Source organism: Salvelinus alpinus, chromosome 3 (assembly GCF_045679555.1).
Source record: "Salvelinus alpinus chromosome 3, SLU_Salpinus.1, whole genome shotgun sequence".
NCBI lineage: Eukaryota > Metazoa > Chordata > Actinopteri > Salmoniformes > Salmonidae > Salvelinus > Salvelinus alpinus.
This window is the reverse complement of record NC_092088.1, coordinates 25,826,367-25,851,232: the sequence shown is the minus strand read 5'-3', so window position 1 is coordinate 25,851,232 and position 24,866 is coordinate 25,826,367. Positions and strand designations below refer to the sequence as shown.

Below are 24,866 nucleotides of genomic sequence, written 5' to 3'. Positions count from 1 at the left end.
TCTCAGACAATGATGTCATCGACTGAGACACAGCAAGGATTTAAAGTGACAAAGGCATTATTAAAAACCCAGTTCAATTCTGCGTTGGGCCTGGTCAGAGAAGAGTTAATCTAGAGGAGTAGCAGTCTAGAGGACCAGTGTTGAGGAAAGAAAGCGCTATTGATGAAACAAGAGGAAATATGTCATATATATTCGTAATATTATAATAATACAGCCTTAGTGCAACATATGGTAATGCCGGACATATGTTTATTAATTAGGACATTTGAGATACAAAACGCGAGCACAATTCATGTTATATAGTGAGAACAATAATACGTGTTATTGGTGAACAATGAACAACCATCAAACTGTGATACATAGGGGTATATTTGCTCAGTGTTAGATATGTAAAACTGGGTGGAATAACTGTGTAACCTCGGCCGTTTGACATGTACTGTGCATTAGTTTATTGCTAGTACTGTACCCTACATTGTATTCATACTGCATATGATCACAGTATATACGCATATACAGGTCTTATGGTGAATTCCATTTTCTGTTTTCTGATCATACACTTTTCCAGGACATAACATTTCAAATCATTTTAGATGTTTAACTGTTTTCATTGGTAAACATCATCATCATTCTCCTTTCCCAGATATCTCTCTTCCCTTCTCCTCAGTACACTATTTCTCTCTATCACTTTCATACCCCCCCCCCCCATCTTGCTCACTCCAGTCTCTATTGTACTACATCTTCCTTGTCATCCTCCATTTTTGTAGTCCCTCTATAAACTTGTCCGCAGCACTGTCACTCTGCCTCTTCCAAATGAGGCACTTCGATCCGCCCTTTCCTCCTCGTATAGGCCTAGCGAATTGGTTTTGGATAGGCTATATCTTTTTTGGACCGCGTCGCCTCTCTCTCCACTTAAACTGCTATTGGCCACCTTCAACTCTCCCGCTCCCTCCTGTTCTACCTTCATATCTACTGTTCCACGATTCTCTTGTCCTGTTTCTGCCCATCCACACACATCCATAAAGGGGGCCTGTTCTGATTCAGGATGAATCGACGATTCGGGTTTAGGTTTCCTCGATTCCTGACTTTGCATGATTTTCCCTTGACTCTCCTGAATGGGTTCCTCTGTTGCTTTGGGCAAAGCGTCACTGTCCGATATCTCTTCATAGATGCATAGGTAACGTCCTGGTTTGGATGAGACGCACGATGTTTGATTAGCAGATAGTGGTGCGTTCCGGTCCTTAGATGTTAAATCTTGCTGCTCATTGGTTGTAGTGATGTCTCCACTATCGTCTGTGGCTGTACCATAACTTTTGGAGGACTCTGAAGGGTGGCGACCTTCGATTTGTTGGTCTGTTGGTCTTACCACCCTATAGGTCACTTCATCTGCTGTTGAAATCTCATTGGTTGCCCCCTCAATCTCTTCTCCCTGATTGGATACTGATTGTCCATCAGTCATTGTAATGTCCGTGTCTGACAGATTGATGTCACTTGTGATTTTATAGAAGAGTGAATGATTTTCCAACATTTTCTCTAAACTCTCACTTACAGAAAATGTGTCACCATTGGAATCAGTTCCTGCGTCATGAGATGTTGGCTCATTGTCCACATTCAAGGTTTCCTTTTGGCACAATGACTCTATTCCGTGGTCGCGTAAAGGTATGAACTCTCGCCACTGATTGGTTGAGAGGAACCATTCCGCTTTCAGGTTGGTGGACAGAGAACTGCTTTCAACGTGATAGGATGAGAGTTCCTTTTGGTCTTCTTCCTGTTCTTTGTCTTCACACCTCTTGAATTGCAGGCCTCCGTCAGTTTGGTATACAGTCATCGAGGAGATCTTATTGGAGGAAGTGGATGGTTCCTTTTCTTTTTTACATTTCATGATACCCTTTCTGTCACCGTGACCTTTGTGCTGTGTTTTGTTCCCAATATGACCCTCATGACCTTTCATATGCCCCTTCCCCTCATCTTCATAAAGAGGTTTCTCTCCAGGGGTCGGAGGTTCTACCGTTCTGTTACTACGTAGAACCCTCCCGTCACTATGACACCAGCCTCCGCAGACATCCTCGTAAGGCCCAGAAACTGAAAAGTACAAACATTTCTGGAATTGGTGTGATTCTCTGACAGTAGAAGAGAGTAGACTGTATAATTACCGAGAGCAACGTAGCAGAAAGGGCAAACTTTCAGCATACATTTATCAGAATAACTCTATCACATCAAGCCAGCCTGAGTGTTTGTACTTAGGCATTATGAGTGATTCAGAGGGGTTGGGTTAAATGCGGAAGACACATTTCAGCTGAATGCATTCAGTTGTACAACGGACTACGTATCCCCCTTTCCCTTACCTGGCATCTCCCGGTTCTTTCTGGCCTTGTCATAGGTCTTCTGTGTAGAAGGGGTGTTGTGGAGCTCCTGTCTCTCCATCCTGGTCAGTGGATGTCCGGGCACCACGGCACTCTCTCTGACTGCACTAAGTGAGAGAGGGGAGGAGATTCAGAGGGAGAGAGAGAGAGAGAGAGAGAGAGAGAGAGAGAGAGAGAGAGAGAGAGAGAGAGAGAGAGAGAGAGGGGGGAGGGAAAGAGAGAGAGAGGCAGAGGGACAAAAAGAGGAGGTGGAAGGAAAGCCCTGAGATTAAAGCTAGATTCGTAGATGCATGCAAACTCATACAAAAAAAAAACACATGACAAGAACGTATAGCAACACAGAGACAGGTATACACAATCTATCAGTGGAGGCTGGTGGGAGGAGCTATAGGAGGACCGGCTCACTGTAATGGCTGGAATGGAGTAAATGGAACAGAGTCAAACGTGGCTTTCATGTGTTTAATGTGTTTAATACCTTTACATTTATTCAATTCCAGCCATTACAATGACCCCCGTCCTCCCATAGCTCCCCCCACCAGCCTCCACTGCAATCTATCTATGTACAGTATAATATATAGAGTAATTGATATCCCTTCTAATAAGTGTCTCTCTACATAGTGAAACACACTGAGCTGTCACAGAAGGGATTCATCATAACACACACACACACACACACACACACACACACACACACACACACACACACACACACACACACACACACACACACACACACACACACACACACACACACACACAATGAACCCCACCTCCGGATGACTCTCTCCCTGATCCTCTCCACACGTCTCAGTTTGGCCTCTCTCTGCTCAGGGGTGAGGCAGAGGTCAGGGTCCGGGGCAGATGTTAGGAGAGTGGCGTGTCCCTCAACCTGTGACATGAAAGCCACAATCCTGAGTCTTTGTCCGTATTTCATGAGGCATTCATAAGTTATATTCTTTCGGAATCAATGGGTGTATATCATTACTTGAAATCGCAGTTGAACAGAAGGAAATCTTCCAAATTGTGACTTTGACCTATGTGGCATGGTTAACTGTACAATAGTAAAAGGTGAAACTGTCATTAGGGATGATCTAATGAGGGGAGGACGGCTCACAATAACGTCCGGAACGGAGCGAATGGAATGGCATCAAACACCTGGAAACCATGGAAACCATGTGATTGATGTATTTGATACCATTCCGCTCCAGCCATTACCACGAGCCCGTCCTCTCCAATTAAGGTGCCACCAGCCTCCTGTGGCGTCACAGTTGTTTGGCGATCACTGGCTAATTAGTTTGTAAAAAGCCTTTATTAGAATGCGACTCGTGTTTCATAACTGAAATAAGAGATGAGGTGAAATGAACTGTACTCATCTCACCTTCTCTTCCTCCCTCTGACATCCTCCCAACACTTCTCTTGTAGTGTCATGACCCCCATCCTCCTTTCTTACCCTGGGATCAGAGGCACCGCCTCCATTAGAGGCCACACCCCCATTGCCCACAACGGCCCGGTCTTGACCCTGCTGGGGCCTCGGGGCCTCCACAGCAGACTCTGTGTTGGACGCCTCTTTCCAGGGGTCCTCTCTGGAGGATCTGGTGGTGACACTGTGGCTCTGCTGGGCCCTAGTTGCATTGAGCCCATAGGAGTTCTGCTCTTGCCTCGCTGAAGCTAGCTCCTGTAGAGCCCTAGCCAACCGTTTGGCCGGCGGCTGCTCCTGGCTCATCTCTCTCATCTCTGCCTGGGACCAACTGGAATTTTTATCAGGCATCTCGAATAACTGCCTTCTAGGCGCTTTCTGGAGTATTTGCTTGCTTTGCTCTGTCAGTCTTCCTGGAGGAATCTGCTCAGGCAGCGGAGTGGCCAACTCGGGAGGGGGGTCCTCGACAGAAACGCGTCGGGCAATCAGAGAGGAAGGCAAGACGGCTGTGAGGACTCTAGTCACCCTCAGAGGAAAGGGGGCCTAAAACAAAAAAATTACTCATTCACATGTATAGGCCTGCATATATACATACAGTATATGAAGTTTATTTCCAAATATTATTCACACGTTTTTCACATGTGTTTTTTCACTAGAAAGGATTGCTTATGGGTACCTTCAGGTGTGTGTAAAATATTACTGTTCTAAGATTTTTTATTCATAGATTAGATTAAACTCTACACATCCATTGTTTAGCTGGAATGGAACGTTTGTATACTGTATATTTGACACAGTGCCTTCAGAAAGTATTCATACACCACATTTTGTTGTGTTACAGCCTGAATTCAAAATTGATTAATTAAATCAAAAAAATTCTCAGCAATCTATACACAATGCCCCATAACGACAAAGTGAAAACATGTTTTTAGAATTGGTTTAAATTGTATTGGAAATTAAATATCTAATTTACATAAGTATTCACATCACTGAGTCAATACATGTTAGAATCATCTTTGGCAGCGATTACAGCTGTGAGTCTTTCTGGGTCTCTAAGAGCTTCGCATACCAGGATTGTACAATATTGTTCAAGCTCTGTCAAATTGGTAGACCGCTGCGCCACTCGGGAGGCCATTCTGTCGTTTTTTTTATCCCCCCTAAAAATCCCTAGTCCTAGCCGATGACAAACATGCCCATAACAGGATGCAGTCACCACCATGCTTGAAAATATGGAGAGTGGTACTCAGTGATGTGTTGTGTTGAATTTGCCCCAAACATAACGCTTTATATTCAGGAAATAAAGTTAATTTCTTTGCCACATTTTTTGCAGTTTTCCATTAGTGCCTTATTGCAAACAGGATGCATGTTTTGGAGTATTATTATTCTGTACAGGCATCCTTCTTTTCACTCTGTCATTTATGTTAGTATTGTGGAGTAACTACAGTGTTGTTGATCCATCCTCAGTCCTCCTATCACAGCAATTAAACTGTAACTGTTTTAAAGTCACCATTGGTGTCACGCCCTGACCTTAGAGATCCTTTATTCTCTATTTTGGGTTGGGTCAGGGTGTGACTAGGGTGGGCATTCTAGTTTCTTTATTTCTAGGTTGGCTTGATATGGTTCCCAATCAGAGGCAGCTGTCTATCGTTGTCTCTGATTGGGGATCATATTTAGGCAGCCTTTTCCCACCTGTTTGTTGTGGGATCTTGTTTGTGTATAGTTGCCTTGAGCACTGCATAGCTTCACGTTCGTTTTGTTCTTTATTGTTTTTTGCCGGTTCACGTAATAAAGATGATGAACCCAAACCACGCTGCATGTTGGTCCGATTCTTACAACAACGAGCGTGACAATTGGCCTCATGGTGAAATCTTAGAGTGGTTTCCGTCCTCTCTGGCAACTGAGTTAGGAAGGACGCCTGTATCTTTGTAGTGACTGGGTGTATTGATACACCATCTAAAGTGTAATTAATAACTTCATCATGCTCAAAGGGATATTCAATGTCTTCTTTTTTATTTTTACCCGTCTACCAATAGGTGCCCTTCTTTGCGAGGCTTTGGAAAACCTACCTGGTCTTTGTGGTTGAAACTATGTTTGAAATTCACTGCTTGACTGAGGGACATTGCAGTCCATGCAACTTATGTTGCACTTGTTAAGCAGAATTTTACTGCTGAATATATTTAGGCTTGCCATAATAAGGGAGTTAAATACTTATTGACTCAAGACATTTTAGCTTTTCATTTTTTATAAAAATAAAATAATTTCTAAAAACATAATTCCACTTATGGGTTATTGAGTGTAGACCAGTGACACAAAATCTAAATGTAATACATTTTAAATTCAGGCTGTAACACAACTAAATGTGAAAAAAGTCAAGGGGTGTGAATACTTTCTGAAGGCACTGTATGTGGTTGTCCCACCTAGCTATCTTAAAATCAATGCACTAACTGTAAGACGCTTTGGATAAGAGAGTCTGCAAAATAACTCAAATGTCAAATGTAAATGTTTTACACACAGATCTCATATTATTGATTATTTTAATTCTATGGATATATAGCGTCTTGGAATGAAACTTCAGATTAACATACAATATGTGTACACTGAGTGGACAAATCATTAGGAACACTCTTTCCATGACAGACTGACCAGGTGAATTCAGGTGAAAGCTATGATCCCTTATTGATGTCCCTTGTTAAATCCACTTCAGTCAGTGTAAATGAAGGGGGGGGGGGGGACAGGTTAAAGAAGGATAAGCGCTGAGACAATTAAGACATGGATTGTGTATACGTGCCATTCAGAGGGATAATGGGCAAGACAAAATGTAAATGCCTTTGAAAAGGATGTCTGATAGTACGTGCCAGGCGCACCGGTTTGTGTCAAGAACAACAACGCTGCTGGGTTTTTCACACTCAACAGCTTTCCTGTGTGTGTCAAGAATGGTCCACCATTCAAAGGACATCCAGCCAACTTGACACAACTGTGGGAAGCATTGGAGTCAACATGGGCCAGCATCCCTGTGGAACACTTTCGACACCTTGTAGAGTCCATGCCTAGATGAATTGAGGCTGTTCTGAGGGCAACTCAACTCAATATTAGGAAGGTTTTCCGTAATGTTTGGTATACTCAGCGCACTGTATATATCCATACAATGTTGGGATCATAGGTTCACATACATAATGGATCACACATAAATCCATTACACACTAATCCTCATAGAACCAACCTCTTCTTTCGGTTCTGAACTTTGATACTGGGTTTGGCTGGTGGGACCGGACATGGGCGGTTTCCTCCGACTGGCTACCCTTTCCTGGTGTCTCCTCATCCTCTCAATCTGCTCCTCTTCACTCATCCTTCCCTTCTGAGGGGAAAAGAAGGAGGCTTTAGTACAACGTGTACGACTCCAATGCACAGAAGTCATAACTGGTTGCCGGGAACGACGAAGAATGCCAGAGCATGCATCAGTAATAGTGCTAATAGAAAATCTGTGATATTGTGTGTGTGGGAGAGAGAGAGAGAGAGAGAGAGAGAGAGAGAGAGAGAGAGAGAGAGAGAGAGAGAGAGAGAGAGAGAGAGAGAGAGAGAGAGAGAGAGAGAGAGAGAGAGAGAGAGAGAGAGAGAGAGAGAGAGAGAGAGAGGAAAACTACAGCGAGAACCACAGAGCCGTGTGTCTCTGCTTCCCTCTGTTGACTGTCAGGGATATTGCAACATGCCCTAATTGTAAGGAATCTGATCAAGACAATAAGAAAATGCAGGTTGGCATTTACTGAGATGACTCATGTGCTGAAGGAAGCTCTGCAGAGTTGTCACTAGCTGGCACAACCGCGAAGTCATACAATCTTATTTTAAACCTAACCTTAACCACAAGGTTTAAAATCATGGCGCTTGCAACGCCAGGGTTGAGGGTTTGAATCCAACAGGGGACCAACATGAAATAGTATGAAAAATGTGTACACTCACTACTGTAAGTCGTTCTGGATAAAAGCGTCTGCTAAATGACTAAAATGTAAATGTAAACCTTAACCACACTGCTAACCGTAATGTCTAACCTTATATTAAGACTAAAAAGATCATTTTTGTTTTCATGAATTTATCGATGTAGCCCATTTTGACTTTGCAGCTGGCACATCAAGCGTAAACCACCCAGTCCTACCTCCAGGGCAAAACTCATGACAATAAGAGTCAACTTGCTACCTTGTTTTTGAATTTGGCTTTGAATATATATTTTTTAACCTTTCAGTTACTGTATTCGTATTCCATCAAGTGATTTGCATTTGAAAAAGGTGCAGATGGTGGAGACGTAGATTAATTAGACAATCTTACTTTATTTGTGGTGTCTGGTGTGGACCATCTTGAACTAGACTGAGATTCTGTGGGTGACAGAGATCGAGGGAATGAGGGAAAAGGAGTGTATAAGAAATAGTAATTGATAACATGAAGAAAACCTGACAAAGAAAATACAGTACAATGGACCACCATCAGAAGGGATGATTGTCTCCAAGGCAATTAAATAACCATTAAGTCTATGCTGCTGTTTGCCATAGTTATACCATACCGATACACTCTTAGAAAAAGGATTCCAAAAGTGTTCTTCGGCTAGTCCCCATAGGAGAACCCTTTTTGGTTCCAGGTAGAACCATTTTGGGTTCCAGGTATTACCCCTCTGTGGAAATGGTTCTACATAGAACCGAAAAGGCTTCTACCTGGAATTAAAAAAGGGTTCTTCAAAGGTGTTCTCCTATTGGGGACAGCCGAAGAACCCTTTTTAGGTTCTAGATAGCACCTTTTTTCCCCCTAAGAGTGTAGATAGGTAGTTCAAGTACTTGATAGTCATAGACATAGTCGTAAACCCCATATCATACTAGCTACCTGATGTCTCTCTCTGTGTCCTGTCACCATGGAGATCAGATTGGCTGTTTCCTCTTCTGTCCAATGGATCTCCTGGGCCACCGTAAATGCCCTGGAGTACATACACAGAGATCCCGGAGGGAGTTTCCACTATTGCTAGATCTACAAAATGGAGTGCAAGTGCCCAATTTGCGACAAGGGTAGAAAATCCGGATGCAACCTATGTCTCTCTCTATACTCACCTCGTAATTCGGATCCGTCCACACATGCCCCTGGTCTCTTCCCTGATTGGTGTCTTGGAGCTCCTGGGGTAAAGGGGGGCGGGCCGGAGGCTCTGATTCCACCCCCTGACAAAATCATAAACATCATTAACCAATCAAAGCTTATTGTTTGGTATCATTACACCAACAGCGCCCGTATGAGAACGTTGAATCATAAGCCTGATCCAATATCCCTTTGGATAAATTGACAGAGTGCAGAGACCCCACTCTGTATTGGTATCATTCCACAGCACTATAGTAACCTACTAGAACACTGGTATTGTAGTATGGTAGTCGTACTGTACCGTAGGCAATCCACTCGGCATCCTCTCTGTTGGAGATCCAGGGGTCCCCGGGTGGGAGGATGACTTCTGGAATACTCCTGTGGGAACTGAGAAAAGACACACACGAGGTGAAGAGAATAAGTTGATACAAGAGCCATACTGTACACGGTATCTCTATATATCTGCCTCTGGTTGCTCCCTCTTTCAATGTGTACATACCTTATTCATTCCTAAGCATGAGCAATATGAGGAAATGTTCAGACAAAGTAGGAGTGTTTCTGACAGCTACCTGTGTGCATCTGGAAGCCCAGCAGGACCCGGAAGTTATCCCTGTTGACCCTGAGTCCAGAGAGGATGTCGTCCATCATCCACAGCTCTCTCTGGGCCTGGGACTGCTCCTGAGGAGGGACAAGGGGTGAGAGGAACTTTGGTTTTTCTACACAATTTAACATAAACCATGGCCCTTCTAACCAGTTGTTTTTAGAACAACAAAAATGGCCACATTCATCAAGCTAGGTAAGATATCATTATTAAACATGTTTAATAATTAAGGTTTCTTCCTAGGTTCTGGCCTTTCTAGGGAGTTTTTCCCAGCGTTCTACATCTGCATTGCTTGCTGTTTGGGGTTTTAGGCTGGGTTTCTGTACAGCACTTTGTGACACCGGCTGATGTAAAAAGGGCTTCATAAACACATTTGATTGATTGATTGAAATTTGACAATATTAACAATGTCGATGATTGATGAAAGACCGAACTAGGTCAAACGTAATTCAAAGGCCAAATCAATTCTAATTAACCTCAAACCAAGTCTTTGAGTTGATTTGGTTCATGCAACGTTGAACACGGTGAGCTTGCCCCTATCTATTTTTTTTGTCCCCAAGTTAGCCGTGGCTTTTGAAACAAAACAAAGCCGTGGATGACAGTTTTTTTTCCTGGCCCCATAGACTTCTTTCAGGGTACATGGGAAAATAGAAGTTGAAAAAAGTGACAATGACATTTTATTGGGTCCCTTCAAAAACACCCATTGAAACACCTTAGCCCTGGAACAACATGTAGGCTAGTTTCGTACCGTCAGCACATCGTCAAATAACGTGCTCAGAAGGAGGAGTTCTTGGCCGAGTCGTGTGATTTAGCCTGCATTTTGCGATGACGTCGGTCTATCAGGTTTAACAAGCATCTTTATTAGTGCTTTGATTGATAAGTACTTTTTAGGGATGGTGAGAACCAGATGTGGCAGACCTTTCCAATGCTGCAGTACAGTACATTCCTCTGAATACTACGTGTTTTCTGTATTATGTCACTACCCTATTAACACGTATTAGTTTTTATGATAGTGATAAGATGGACCGTCACACTATTGTACTGTCTATTTTGGGACACATCGGTGGTATCCGAAACAATGTGTACAAATGTTTTGATGAAACGTTTTCAATCTGGCCTTATAAATAACACAAATATCTGTCTAATCAGGTTATGGCAAATTTCAGTCTGAATGAAGTTTTCTTTTGAAGTGACTGAAATGCGTCAGACATGTGTTGGAAAGTTCAGGAAAGCAGAAGGAAGATCATCAGGCAATCATTGTGTATTTCGTCTTTCCCAAAATGTTTGGTTTAAAAGCATGCTGGCGGTGCTTTTTGTATTACTGTGAAATAATAAAACTGGACGGGGACGAAAATTTTATTTCAGAATGTCGCAGGGACCCGTCAGGAATATACCTCATGTGGGTGAAACCGGCACTTATGGGTATGGGAAACATTTTATGAGTTGCAGTGTACTAAATCCAATTCAAGAACATTGCAATAATATAAATGTTATAAGAGAACAAGAGAATCTGTGAAGTGTCACAAAACCGAGGAGTTTATACTTGTGGCATCCCGAAATTACAGACGTGCTGCAGGTGTGATCTGAACACAGACAGCTCGCTCTCCATCCTCTCATACTGGCTCCACACTCTATCCATTTCCTGTACCAAAAAAGTAAACAAATGTACTTCAATTAGGGGTTAAGAAATCAAGTTGACATTCATAATACGATCTTGCTGATGTGGATATCAATGAACATTTTTTGTTTAACACTAGTACATTATAAAATCATAAACAATTCGTAAAAAAAAAGAAGGTATCAGCTCCATCACCAATGAGACGTCACACATCCTTGCTCGGATAGTGACCAGTTCTTCCTGGAGCAAAGCCTTCTGGGTGAGTGCTCCTTCCTGTCCTCGGAGTCCTTGCTTCCTCCACTCATCCAGTTGCAGCCTGGTCATCTCTAAGGCGCACTGGACACTGTCCTATAAGAGAGGGAGAGATGGGAAGGGTGAAAAAGTTTGCACAATACATACCACACCGTCGTAATACACGGAAGGATTGTAGAAGCTTCCAAAGGTAGAAGTTTGGGGTGCGACAATAGGTGCTATAATGGAAAATGTCACCAGATTAAGCCATTGACTACACAGTCAAGTCAAAGTCAAGGTGAAGTCAAGACAAAGTGTGTGTGAAGTGTTGAGTGAATAACAACAATATGCACTATTGTTGTAGAGTAGAAAAGTGAGAACAATGTGTATGCTATGGACAGGAAACTGTAAGCTGAAGGGACTGACCTTGTCAACTTGTAGATGGGCCAGCTCTAGAGAGAGAGACTGGAGAAGCTTGTCACACCCACACAGTCTAGTCAGCACAGCCTAACACAATCAAAAAAACAGTTAATCAATCAAACACAGTTCAATATGGAGGGGGGGTGCTGAGGAATATTTTTTTACAACGGGATGGGGAGGTGCTGACGAGTTTTTTTCTCCACTAATACAGGAGTAATAAAGGCCTAGTTTACACATTTTGTGGACATACATTTAAAAAAAAAATGATTTATGATTCGTCAGCACCTCTACTCCCTGCGGCTATGGTTCAATTAGTGACAAAATACAATATAGAAATCAGTGAAACAATAAGAAGGATATATTGACTGCATTTCATTAAAGGGCACAAATACAAAATATTCTTACATCTGTTTCACTCTCAAGAGGCCTGATGGGTGGCGGCGTCTCTCTCTCTTTGAACAGCTCGGACTTGGAAGACTGTAAGCAGAGAGTTCATGACAGCTCATGACCTAACCAATTCGATTTTCATACTGATTTTGATACACTTCCTCCTATAACTCGAATGAAATCCCAAATCGCACAAGGTATCACGTATGAGTTCCTTGTGAATAATGGAATGTATGCGTGTACATTAGAAAGTGTACCCAAATGCGCTGACTTCCAGCTTGAATAACAGGGCATCTTAGGTGAAGAATATCCTTGTTTGTGTGTACGTGTTTGGGTTTGAATCAAGTTTGCTTGAGGGAGTGTTTTCTTTTTGTGTTTTGTAGAGCCATCGTCTCGTAATGCTACACAAAACATCGAAATATTTTAGAGACCAGTTATACGTTCAGATATAGTATGTCTCTAAGTTCAATTATTATGAAATGACTTTGCCCATGAACTCCACCGTCATTGATACATGCTTTATAGTGCATGACAAAACAGGCTGTATGGCTACTGCCATTATTCTCCTTTGCAGAAATGCAATGGTGTTGAAACACACCCTTTGACCTCAACAGAGTGTAGTCGGCAATTCATTTCATAATCACCAACAGCACATTGATCTGAACACACGGAAGCTACGACAGCCTCATTTTGCCAAAATTGTAGCTAGCTACATGTGGCACGAACAACAGAAAACACATAATTGTCAAACAACGTATGTGACGAACAGAGATTGAGAAAATAGACAAATACAGAACGCAAAGGCTTTCACTAGACAAGACAGTTTACAGTTATTGGACTCACTCGCCAGTAGCTAGACAACAGGACGGACAAACGGCAAAAATCTCTCTAGGATGCTAGCTGTTCCATAGACCTCTAGTAATTTCACGTAAACTAGCAAATGCGCAAAAATGGTATCCACTAGTTCATCTGACTCTGGGGAATATACAACTATCTCTTCAATAGTACTGAACATGTAAGTGTTCCCCTAAGTACGTGCAAGTCGAGTGTCATTATTGGTATAACTTATCAGCAGTGCAGGTACTAAATTACAAGTCTATGGTATATTGTCATCTAAAGTGCTACAGACAAAACACAACATTAGCAAGTAACAACATAAAAAGCGAGTCAAACACAGACCACAGACAGACAGACCACAGACAGACGGGTTGTACCATAGGTGGCGGTAGCAGACAGACAGACATATGGCTGCGATGGTGATGGTGGTGGTGATGGTGGTGGTGTGGGGGGTGAGGAACATGGGGATCTCTTGAAGATGGGGGTAAAGGGGGCAATAAGTCTGTTTTTCCCCCTGTGGAGTAGCTCTGAATAGAGAAACAGGGCAAAAATATATACAATACAATACGTAATTAAGAATATTGAGATATACAGGCAATATACAATAACATGGCTTATTATAGAAAGTCTATATGCTAATAATGATGGTTATACAAATAGGTTTTACAATCAAGTTATACAATTATTTTCCTGTAAATGCACTATGAGGAATTATAATGTTATTACAATTACATACTGTAGGTATGTTTTAACTCTCTGTGTACAGACAGTGTACAGTATATTCTATGTTGATGTACAGTGCATTCGGAAAGTATTCCGACCCCTTGACTTTTTCCACATTTTGTTACGTTACAGCCTTATTCTGAAATGAATTAAATACAATTTATTTCTCATCAATCTACACACAATACTCCATAATGACAAAGTAAAAACATGTTTTAGACATTTTTGCAAGTGTATTCAAAATTTTAAAAAGTGAAATATGACATTTACATAAGTATTCAGACACTTTACTCAATTGTGGAAGCAACTTTGGCAGCGATTACAGCCTTGAGTCTTCTTGGGTATGACACTACAAGCTTGGCAGACTTGTATTTGGGGATTTTCTCCCATTCTTCTCTGCAGATCCTCTCAAGCTCTGTCAGGTTGGATGGGGAGTGTCGCTGCACAGCTATTTTCAGGTCTCTCCAGAGATGTTTGATCGGGTTCAAGTCCGGGCTCTGGCTGGGCCACTCAAGGACATTCAGAGACTTGTCCCGAAGCCACTCCTGCATTGTCTTGGCTGTGTGCTTAGGGTCGTTGTCCTGTTGGAAGGTGAACCTTCTCCCCATTATGAGGTCCTGAGCGCTCTGGAGCAAGTTTTCATTAAGGATCTCTCTGTACTTTGCTCCAATTCATCTTTCCCTCAATTCTGACTAGTCTCCCAGTCCCTGACCCTGAAAAACATCCCCACAGCATGATGCTGCCACCACCATGCTTCACCGTAGGGATGGTGCCAGGTTTCCTCCAGATGTGATGCTTGGTATTCAGGCCAAAGATTTCAATCTTGGTTTCATCAGACTAGAGAATCTTGTTTCCAAGCGGGCTGTCATGTGCCTTTTACTGAGGATTGGCTTCCATCTGGCCACTCTACCATAAAGGCCTGATTGGTGGAGCGCTGCAGAGATGGTTGTCCTTCTGAAAGATTCTCCCATCTCCACAGAGGAACTCTGGAACACTGTCAATTGGCCATCGGGTTCTTGGTCACCTTCCTTACCAAGGCCCTTCTCCCCCGATTGCTCAGTTTGGCTGTGCGGCCAGCTCTAGGAAGAGTCTTGGTGGTTCCAAACTTCTTCCATTTAAGAATGATCGAGGCCACTGGGTTCTTGGGGACCTTCAATGCTGCAGAAATGTTTTAGTACCCTTCCCCAGATCTGTGCCTCAACACAATCCTGTCTTGGAGCTCTACGGACAATTCCTTCGACCTCATGGTAGTCAACTGTGGGACCTTATATAGACAGGTGTGTGCCTTTTCACATCATGTCCAATCAATTGAATTGACCACAGGTGGACACCAATCAAGTTGTAGAAACATCTCAATGATGATCAATGGAAACAGGATGCACCTGAGCTCAATGTCGAGTCTCATAGCAAAGGGTCCGAAGACTTACGTAAATAAGGTATTTCTGTCTTTTATTTTTAATTACATTTGCAAACATTTCTAAAAACCTGTTTTCGCTTTGCCATTGTGGGGTATTGTGTGTAGACTGATGAGGATTTTATTTTTTGATTCAATCCATTTTAGAATAAGGCTGTAACGTAATAACATGTGGGAAAAGTCAAGGGGTTTGAATACGTCCCCAAATGCACTGTGTACCGTTCATAAGGAGATGACGCTCTGTTGTGCACGCTCTGTGTATAGTCATACTGTTTTGTACCTTTCCAAAAGCTCTTCGTCCGCTTGGAGTATGGTGGAGGGAGGAATATACAGGCGTGGGCTAGGGGGGGAAAAAAGTCAACATGGAGATTGAGATAATTAAATAATTAAAAACCCAACCTTAATCCCAACCTTAATTAACTTCTTCTTTAATTATGTTATCTTGTCTATGTTTTAGTTTTACCTTGTAACAATAACACGCCACGGACTCATTGAATCCTTCTATTATTTGATTCTCCACCCGGCATCTAAACCTTTACAGGTGTCGTCGTAGAATAACACCACAAATCAATGAGTCGTGTCCTCCTCACCCTGTTGATTGTTTGCCATCTGTCAGTCCCTGGAGTGTGGGGGGCGGATTTAAACTCCATCTTGGGAGACACAGGGGCGTAACACATGGTCTGTGGCGTCATGGGAGGATCCTCCTGGGGTCGAATATCAACCCGCCCGACTGGTGTGTGGGGTCGCGATCCCAATTGACCTCTGGGGGTCAAAGAACCTGTCCCCATGAATTCTGTGGGCTTGGGTGGTGTGTTAGGACCAGAATGGAAGGGGAGGGAATCCTCATCTGTCCGGTCTCTCCTTCTGCTGCTAAATTCAATTGGGCTGGGTGTTCTGGGCGATGGGCTAAGTACACAAAATAGCACAGAATGCACAGAAGTCACCACCCCCCCCCTTAGACAATTCCCCCAGAACAATTGTGCGACTTTCTAAATGTGCTTGGTGACAGAGACAGTGGCAGGTGACAGATGTCTAGGCACTGAGGCTGCTTGCAAATCCTCCCGTTCTACCTTCCTCGTACGCTCCGCCTCCCTCTTGGTTCCGAATGTGGTGTCCCCATTCTCCCCCTGGCGACCTGACTTGGATTCCTCTGTGATGTGTTGGTGTGCGCGGCATTACGGGGACCACGGAGAGAGGGGGAATGAGGGAGATCCACCGACTCACTGCTGCCACCTATCTGCGTGAAGTCCTGATAACTCGAGCAACGCCTGAGAGAACGGAGAAAAGGAAGGATAATACATTTATAATTTTTTAAATAAAAATTCCATAATGACTGGATTATATCCTCTTTATAATAAAATAAAATACAGTTCTAACTGAGTCCTGTGTTATTATTATTGTTATTATTACGTAAAGGTTTTATTTAAGGAAATCCAAAGATGAAGAAGTGTCCAATAGAGCTCTATACAGGTACCTGCTGATGGAGCTGTCTGCTTCCATACAGGCGGACTGACTGAGTGCTCTGACCCAGCCCAGCATGTCCTCCTGAGTGTCTGCACTGAAGAAGTAGGAGCGCATTCCCTGGTGCACCACCTAATATCATATTAATACATTATTTTACAGTGTACACAGACACATATACTGTGCATACAGTATAAAAACATACAGATACTGAACATAGAGTCGACATAGTGAAAAGTGGAACGTATACTAGGTTACTTACTTTGAAAGTGTTTTTTCTGTTCTTGCATTCTCGTGGTGTGCAGAAGAGAATGTTGTAGCTAGGTAGCGGGATGCTACCCAAAACAGATTCTTCTCTGCTGTCTGGAAGAGAACGAGTTGAGAGAGAAAAAGAGATGAGAGAAGCTGGAGAAAAAAGCTGGAGAAAACTGCACTATTTATGTCAGGTACACACACGACAACAGTATTCTTCGCTTGCCTTTGTAGTAGAATAAACAGTAGTTAGACAGGACAAACCACCTTCTCTTCCACAGTTTCAGCCCAGAGCTGTCCTACATGGGACGAAACATTTATAAGAATTACACGATTTACAATTCATAAGCATTTATGACAAGTAGAAACACGTTTTGAAGCAGCTATAAGCATGAATAAACATTAATAAGCATTCATGGATTATTCACGAGTTTTAACATAGTGTTACCGAAAGTCCGACGTCCACATTCAAAACAATGCCTGTTTAATTGCTACCGTGCAGTGATCAAAACGTGATCTAGGATGTTCTGTTTACTGAACAGTACCTTCTTATTGAGCCAACCTCTTATCACCACGGGGCAATTGGGGTCTCTCTTAGCCGCTCTACATCTCTTCCCAAACGTCTGCACCCTGTCATCACCGTCCTGTGAGAGTTTGAGAGAGGATCATTGATAGCTGTGCTGATAAAATAACCTCCGTAAATGTCGAGCGTCACGATGTTCAGTCGTGCCAATGAGCATTGAGCTTGTTAAACAAAAACGAAGCAAAGGTAGAGGTAGAGGTGGTTCAGGACAGGAGAGACAAACCTTGCTTCTGACGGGAAAAGAGGAGATTGTGACCACACTTGAGGCATGGCTCATTCTGTCCTGGTCCTCCATTCTGTGAGAAAGATACAGAGAGAGAGAGAGAGAGAGAGAGAGAGACAGAGAGAGAGAGAGAGAGACACAGAGAGAGAGAGAGAGAGAGAGAGAGAGAGAGAGAGAGAGAGAGAGAGAGAGAGAGAGAGAGAGAGAGAGAGAGAGAGAGAGAGAGAGAGAGAGAGAGAGAGAGAGAGAGAGAGAAGGAGAAGAAAAGAGGAAGAGGAGATGAGGGCGAGGAGAGGAGATTAGGAAGGTAAACATTGATTAACAATTGTATGCACTTCAGTGTCCGTATGAACGATTTGCCATGAAAGAATGATACGTTGATGCCTAATTTTACATAGTCAATAGATGTACAGGTTCTCTTCACTAACTAAAAAAAGGCTAACTGTGATCATAACAGCAAGAGGCCCATAATGGTTTGTACTACACAGCTTTTCTATGAAGAGCTGACAGTGGCAATACCAACCAGAAGACACCAAGCAAGCACAAACACTGGTAAGTAACAAATCAACAGCTACAGTCAATGGCGATAAGTAGGCCTAAACTTGATTCTCAATAACAACGAGTGTACTCAACAGGGCTTGCCTCACCAGACCCAACCAACATTACCAACACACTACTACATACAACTATACAACTATACAAACCAAACAGTGTGTTACTCCCATTCAATTCATTCCCATCAAAAAAACGATGTAATTTGCTCCCAAGTACAAAATGTATCATGTAACAAGCACATATCCATACCGAACTGTTATCCACTTTCTGTTCCTTATGAGGGGGGGTACCGTAGTGTACTTGCCCGACCCTTTTCCCCCCAACTCTCTCTCACAGAGTTCTATTCTGAGCCCTCACAGGCCCTGCCGTCCCATGGCGAAACTGACAGGTGACAGCTGCTTAGCCATGGTAGCAGGTGGGGTTCTGGGAGTGTGTGAAAATCAATATGGCGCAGAAAGCAAAGATGGTATGCGAGACATGCGAGGGGAGCGCAAAACGGCAGCACTAGACTGCACTGCTGAGGAGGACGGAAAAAGGGAATATAAAAAAAGGGTGGACAGGGGGATGGGGTTAACATGTTGAAGGCAAGGAAGCAGGAAGGGATGAAGTCATTGGAAATCCATCCGTTTTGTGTGTGTTCTGTTATGTCACTGTTACTGAATCCTGTTACTAGCTAGAAAGCTCCACAGCTACAGTCGTGGGAGACCCCAGTTATTCCGAATGGTAACATTATTAATCTACGCGACTATCAACAAACTACAATTGAGCGAGACATGGAGTAAGAGAAGACAACAAGAAGCCATTGTCAGGGATGATGGCCTGAGCCAACAAGGGTTTATGTGGGTGTAGTGAAATATTTGGAGAATCTCCTTCTGACCTGGTGGGGTCGCTTGCTAGCTTGGGGAACAGAAACGGAAAATGCTAAAGAGCGCTAGCGAAGACAAACAGAGTGTTTGTGTGCCACACAGAGCGGGCTTTGTAGCCTTGCGCTCAAGGAGCCCGGGAGCATCATGAGAACGCCGACAACGATTATGTTGAATAAATCACGCTAGGAAATCATCTCTTTCCATCTAAACACAATATCTCACTAACAGAGACGCTTGTATGCTGACAGTGTTCACCAATCGTAACCTTCAAACCTCAACACACTAGTGATGACCCTCTTAACTTATGACCATCTTATAATGGCCTTATTACCGGTAATGAGAGGAAAAAAATGGCTTTGGATGGCAGCATAATGTAGTATGACTCTGAAGCCTATCAAACAAACTAGTTTATGGCTAAACACAACTGTTACATATCAAGTGTTTTTCAGCTTAGCTCAAAATAAGTTCAGTACCATGGTCACAAATTTCAACCACAAACAATGGGTCATATAAGGCCAACTATACAGTACATAACATTTCAAAACGCAGATGACCTTACTGGGAATTCATACAGAGTATGGATTACTTTATAAAAATACCAGTAGGAAACATATTGTAACACAATATCAATACAATAAGGGCATTGTAGATCAACCAGTGAACTTGATTTACTGAGAAAATGGCAAAAATCACGAGGAGTCACCTGTTTAGTCAACCAATGGATACACAATAAATAAGGACAGGTGTTATCTGTCTAATCGACTGTTTATCATTTATCTATTGATATTACAACTACTAATTTCCCACAATGAATCGTGCACTGTGGCTTTTGATCAAAATATAAATATGTTAATTAATAATAATAAAAGTTCATTTGGGTACATTTTAAGTTTGTCTTTTAGTTTTTTATAGTAAAGAAGCACCATACAACTGCTTTTGAAATTGAACTGAATTAAATATGACTAGTCCGGGTTTTTTTTTGTTGGTCAAATTAAGACTCAAAAGAGTTCTCAACATACCATCTCATATTAATTTCTCAATGAATCATAAAGATGCCATATTGCTGTACCTGACCAATCGTGTCTGCCTGCTGGCTGTCTCAACCTCCATTACTTGGCTCTAGTCCTGAGTCCTCACAGCATCTTCCCAGGGTTGGCTGCTCTGTCCTGGCTATCACAATCGCCTGTTGCCCCTTCAGTCACAACACTATCCTACTCTACTGTACTTCAATATCCTAATGTGGTAATCTCTCTTTCTATCTCTATCCCAAATGTTCTTCTGTGCTGGGTTAATCTGCACAATTTGTTCGGCAATCTACCTACGCTGTCCATTGACACTCAATCTGCCTTTCTTCCTTCTAACAGTGGGCTCTCTGTGTGCTCCCTCTTCCTCCCTCCTTCCTTTCCTCCCTCCCTCCCTGCCCTTGGCAGTCTCTCTCTTTCGCTGAGTGTGGGATTGTGATTTAGGCATTTTGAAAAAAACAGCTGTTCTCTCTCTTTCTTCCTCTCTGCCCTCCGTGACATTTTATTGCTATTCCCCAGTTGATCAGAATCTAGGTTTGTGCTAAGAAACTGGGGACACTGATGTGCACACTGTTAAAATGAAGTGTTTTGTAACAGTAAAACTAGTGGTCACTGAGCTGCCACCAAGGTGTTCTGAAACATGACATAGTATGACTTTTTTTTAAAACATTTTATTTAACTTTTATTTTAACTAGGCAAGTTAGTTAAGAACAAATTCTTATTTACAATGACGGTCTGGGAACAGTGGGTTAAGTGCCTTGTTCAGGGGCAGAACGACAGATTTTTACCTTATCAGCTCAGGGATGTGGGATTGCACAGCTGGGGCATTCAATCTAGCAAACTTTCGGTTACTGGCCCTACGCTCTAACCACTAGGCTACCTGCCACACTTAATCAAGAGTTGTGCAACACCTTGCAGAAGACTGAGAGCACTAACCTGGAAAAGGTTGAAAACGCTATTATGGTGTTTCGAATCCTGTTTAATGCAGAATTAGAGCCATTCTTTTTTGGCGTTGTTTCCTCTATCTAAAGCGCTTAAAACCCTTCTTCTGAAGTTTGCAAATACTGTAAATGGGAGTCCCTCTTTTTGTATATCCCCAGCTATTATATGGTGTGCTGTTAAACTTCTCATTGGTCATTCCAGAAGCTCAAATGTACAATATTATGTTCAAACAAAGGATACGAGAAAATATAGTTTTGTAAAAATACGTTTGTCCAGCATAAAAATGTATGAATACAAAATCCCTTTTTCAAGACATTACTTTTTCAAATAGTTTATATTCTCTTTGCAAAATATCAAATGACAACAAAACGTTAACAGGGCTTTCACATTTTTATATTGATAAAGTAAGACGGTTCAAAAATCTGTAAGGCATTTATCATATTCATATTATTCAAAATCAAGGGACATATAATAATTAGGTGGGTGCTTACATTTGTCCTATTTCACACATGTACAAGTGTGAATTTGACTTTTTTTGTTGCATATCCCTGGCTCTATGGGGTCAGAGCCAGGGATCAACCATTATTGACAGCAAACCTGGAGAAATTAGGGTTACAGATGTTTCACCTAGCCGGCTCCAAACCGCTAGGCTACCTGCCACCCTTAATATGGCATTACATTTCACATTCATTGGGGGAAAAATACAGGAAATGACTGCTAATGTTAGCAGTAGCACTCTTAAAAAAACGTGTACAAAAATTCAGCCCGGAGTTCAATGCGAAGCGATGGTACATGGAAGGTTGTTCAGATGCACAACTTCCGGACTTGTTTCCGTGCTGCTGTGCGGTTTGTTGATACTTTGCCACCTGCCAACCTTACGGTTTTTACTTTTCCATTTTTAATAACCGTTTCATATTTTTATTTTTCCCTCACTCTACTTTTTTCATTCAACTTTTTCACCCTTGGCGGTTTATATAGACATGGTTCTACAGGACCTCCACCGGCCGAAGTAAAGTAGTAACATTAACATTATGCCTTCTAATTGCAGTCGCTGTACTCATAATATACAGGAGAACTATCGCCTAATGGCGAGGATAGCCGCGCTGCAAGCCCAGCTTCAGACACAATCGTTAGGCAAGGGTAATGTAAGTGTAGGAAAGGATGAAACAGCGTCTGTGCCACCAGTAAGTAGTATAAATCCCCTCGCACAGTCCCCGCAGCCGGACAACTTTCTCATGGCTTCTGGAAGGAAATGCTGTCGCTCATTAAGCCGACAGAAACTTTCAACCGGTTCTCCCCTTTAAGCAACGAGTCTGAAGCCAAGTCTTCTCTGGTCTCTCCTCCACTCGTTACGGGGTCTGAGCCGCCGAAGCCTCCCACCATTAGCTCTGACAAATTGAAAACCCTAGTCATTGGCGACTCCATTACCCGCAGTATTAGATTTAAAAATAATCATCCAGCAATCATACACTGTTTACCAGGGGGCAGGGCTACCGACGTTAAGGCTAATCTGAAGATGCTGCTGGCTAAGGCTAAAACTGGCGAGTGTAGAGAGTATAGGGATATTGTTATCCACGTCGGCACCAACGATGTTAGGATGAAACAGTCAGAGGTCACCAAGCGCAACATAGCTTCAGCGTGTAAATCAGCTACAAAGATGTGTCGGCATCGAGTAATTGTCTCTGGTCCCCTCCCAGTTAGGGGGAGTGATGAGCTATACAGCAGTCTCACAACTCAATCGCTGGTTGAAAACTGTTTTCTGTCCATCCCAAAGATAGAATTTGTAGATAATTGGCCCGCATTCTGAGACTCACCCACAAACAGGACCCAGCCTGGCCTGCTGATGAGTGACGTACTCCATCCTAGCTGGAGGGGTGCTCTCATCTTATCTATGAACATAAACAGGGCTCTAACTCATCTAGCTCCATAATGAGATAGGGTGCAAGCCAGGCAGCAGGCTGTTCTGCCAGTTGAGTGGAGTCCGCTCAGCTATCCCCCATTGAGACAGTGTCTGTGCCTCGATCTAGGTTGGGCAAAACTAAACATGGAGGTGTTCGCTTTAGCAATCTCACCGGAATAAAGACCTCCTCCATTCCTGTCATTATTGAAAGAGATTGTGATATCTCACATCTCAAAATAGGGCTACTTAATGTCAGATCCCTCAATTCCAAGGCAGTTATAGTCAATGAACTAATCACTGATCATAATCTTGATGTGATTGGCCTGACTGAGACATGGCTTAAGCCTGATGAATTTACTGCGTTACATTTTTTATTTTTTTATTTAACCTTTATTTAACTAGGCAAGTCAGTTAAGAACAAATTCTTATTTACAATGACGGCCTACACCGGCCAAGCCCTAACCCAGACGACCCTGGGCCAATTGTGCGCCGCTGTATGAGACTCCCAATCACGGACAGTTGTGATACAGCCTGGAATCGAACCACGGTATGTAGTGACGCCTCAAGCACTGAGATGCAGTGCATTAGATCGCTGCGCCACTCAGGAGCCCAAATGAGGCCTCTCCTCCTGGTTACACTGGCCACCCCTCAGAGCCTGGTTCCTCTCTAGGTTTCTTCCTAGGTTCCTGCCTTTCTAGGGAGTTTTTCCTAGCCACCATGCTTCTACATCCGCATTTCTTGCTGTTTGGGGTTTTAGGCTGGGTTTCTGTATAGCACTTTGCGACATCGGGCTGGTGTAAAAAGGGCTTCATAAATTAATACATTTGATTGACTGATGATTGATTGAATCACAGTACAGTTAGATGATATGATTGACAGTTGACAGTTCAGTTGGCATTAGTCTGTCACCCTTATCTTGATTAGCTTTCGTAAGGATTGGCCAGCACGTGGGTAAATTAGTATCTATGTTTTTCTGAAGGGAGAGAGAAATGACTCTTATTATTACATCATTAAGTTTTGAACTGCTTTAATATTAATAAATTGCAATATGAATATATGTACAATGATTAAATATATCAATAGCAGTATGACAAATGCATACACATGAATGTCAAAAGTGGGATTCAATAACATGTGGTGTGGTAGGCTAGAGCAGACTAAACATATACTGTAACATATACACTATACAGTGCATTCAGAAACTATTCAGACCCCTTGACTTTTTCCACATTTTGTTACGTTACAGCCTTATTCTAAAACAGATTAAATCGTTTTTCCCCCTCATCAATCTACACACCATACCCCATAATGACAAAGCAAAAAAAAAAGTTTTTAGATGTAAAATAAATTAAAAAACTGAAATATCACATTTACATACATGTAAGTATTCAGACTCTTTACTCAGTACTTTGTTGAAGCACCTTTGGCAGCGATTACAGCCTAGAGTCTTCTTGGGTATGACGCTACAAGCTTGGCACACCTGTATTTGTGGAGTTTCTCCCATTCTTCTCTACAGATCCTCTCAAGCTCTGTCAGCTATTTTAAGGTCTCTCCAGAGATGTTCGATCGGGTTAAAGTTCAGGCTCTGACTGGGCCACTCAACAACATTCAGAGACTTGTCCCGAAGCCACTCCTGCGTTGTGTTGGCTGTGTGCTTAGGGTCGTTGTCCCGTTGGAAGGTGAACCTTCTCCCCAGTCTGAGGTCCTGAGCGCTCTGGAGCAGGTTTTCATCAAGGATCTCTCTGTACTTTGCTCCGTACATCTTTCCCTCGATCCTGACTAGTGTCGCAGTCCCTGCCGCTGAGAAACCACCATGCTTCACTGTATGGATGGTGCCAGGTTTCCTCCAGACGTGATGCTTGGCATTCAGGCCAAAGAGTTCAATCTTGGTTTCATCAAACCACTCCAAGTGGGCTGTCATGTGCCTTTTACTGAGGATTGGCTTCCGTCT

At 42.7% G+C, this 24,866-nt stretch overlaps 1 protein-coding gene and 1 long non-coding RNA gene across 8 annotated transcripts in view; one reads left to right on the top strand and one right to left on the bottom strand.

Annotated features, from left to right (window-relative positions):
- Nucleotides 1-227: 227 nt before the first annotated feature.
- Nucleotides 228-20,426, bottom strand: plekha4 (pleckstrin homology domain containing A4). 7 transcript variants are annotated; one of them, XM_071392283.1, is made up of 24 exons: nucleotides 20,121-20,426; nucleotides 17,631-17,703; nucleotides 17,370-17,468; nucleotides 17,051-17,123; nucleotides 16,835-16,935; nucleotides 16,586-16,704; nucleotides 16,182-16,379; nucleotides 15,702-16,017; nucleotides 15,392-15,451; nucleotides 13,352-13,501; nucleotides 12,156-12,227; nucleotides 11,757-11,837; nucleotides 11,295-11,447; nucleotides 11,025-11,123; nucleotides 9,450-9,558; nucleotides 9,182-9,267; nucleotides 8,859-8,963; nucleotides 8,638-8,728; nucleotides 8,092-8,138; nucleotides 6,995-7,129; nucleotides 3,739-4,320; nucleotides 3,131-3,249; nucleotides 2,343-2,462; nucleotides 228-2,079 (listed from the first exon to the last, which is right to left on the bottom strand). In XM_071392283.1, exons 1-23 carry the CDS (start codon nucleotides 20,159-20,161, stop codon nucleotides 2,372-2,374), a joined length of 3,000 nt encoding a protein of 999 aa, XP_071248384.1. In that variant the 5' UTR covers nucleotides 20,162-20,426; the 3' UTR covers nucleotides 228-2,079; nucleotides 2,343-2,371. The 7 variants fall into 7 exon arrangements, with proteins under 7 accessions (XP_071248384.1, XP_071248385.1, XP_071248379.1 ...); XM_071392284.1 differs by having other exon boundaries at nucleotides 3,811-4,320; XM_071392278.1 differs by having other exon boundaries at nucleotides 2,343-2,467; nucleotides 20,121-20,424.
- The window catches only part of LOC139570421 (uncharacterized), a 25,970-nt gene continuing 18,941 nt past the window's right edge, over nucleotides 17,838-24,866 (top strand). Inside the window, exons 1-2 of the long non-coding RNA XR_011674065.1 lie at nucleotides 17,838-17,937; nucleotides 18,119-18,182. This is a non-coding gene — a long non-coding RNA (uncharacterized lncRNA). The remainder of the gene's footprint in view (nucleotides 17,938-18,118; nucleotides 18,183-24,866) is intronic.

Coding starts and splice junctions, on each gene's coding strand:
- plekha4 (XM_071392278.1), bottom strand. CDS start 20,161: ATGGAGGTTGAGACAGCCAGCAGGCAGACACGATTGGTCAG. Junction 2,468..3,130: donor AGGGAGAGAGTCATCCGGAG/GTGGGGTTCATT, acceptor TCTCTCACTTAG/TGCAGTCAGAGAGAGTGCCG. Junction 2,080..2,342: donor AAAGAACCGGGAGATGCCAG/GTAAGGGAAAGG, acceptor TGTACTTTTCAG/TTTCTGGGCCTTACGAGGAT.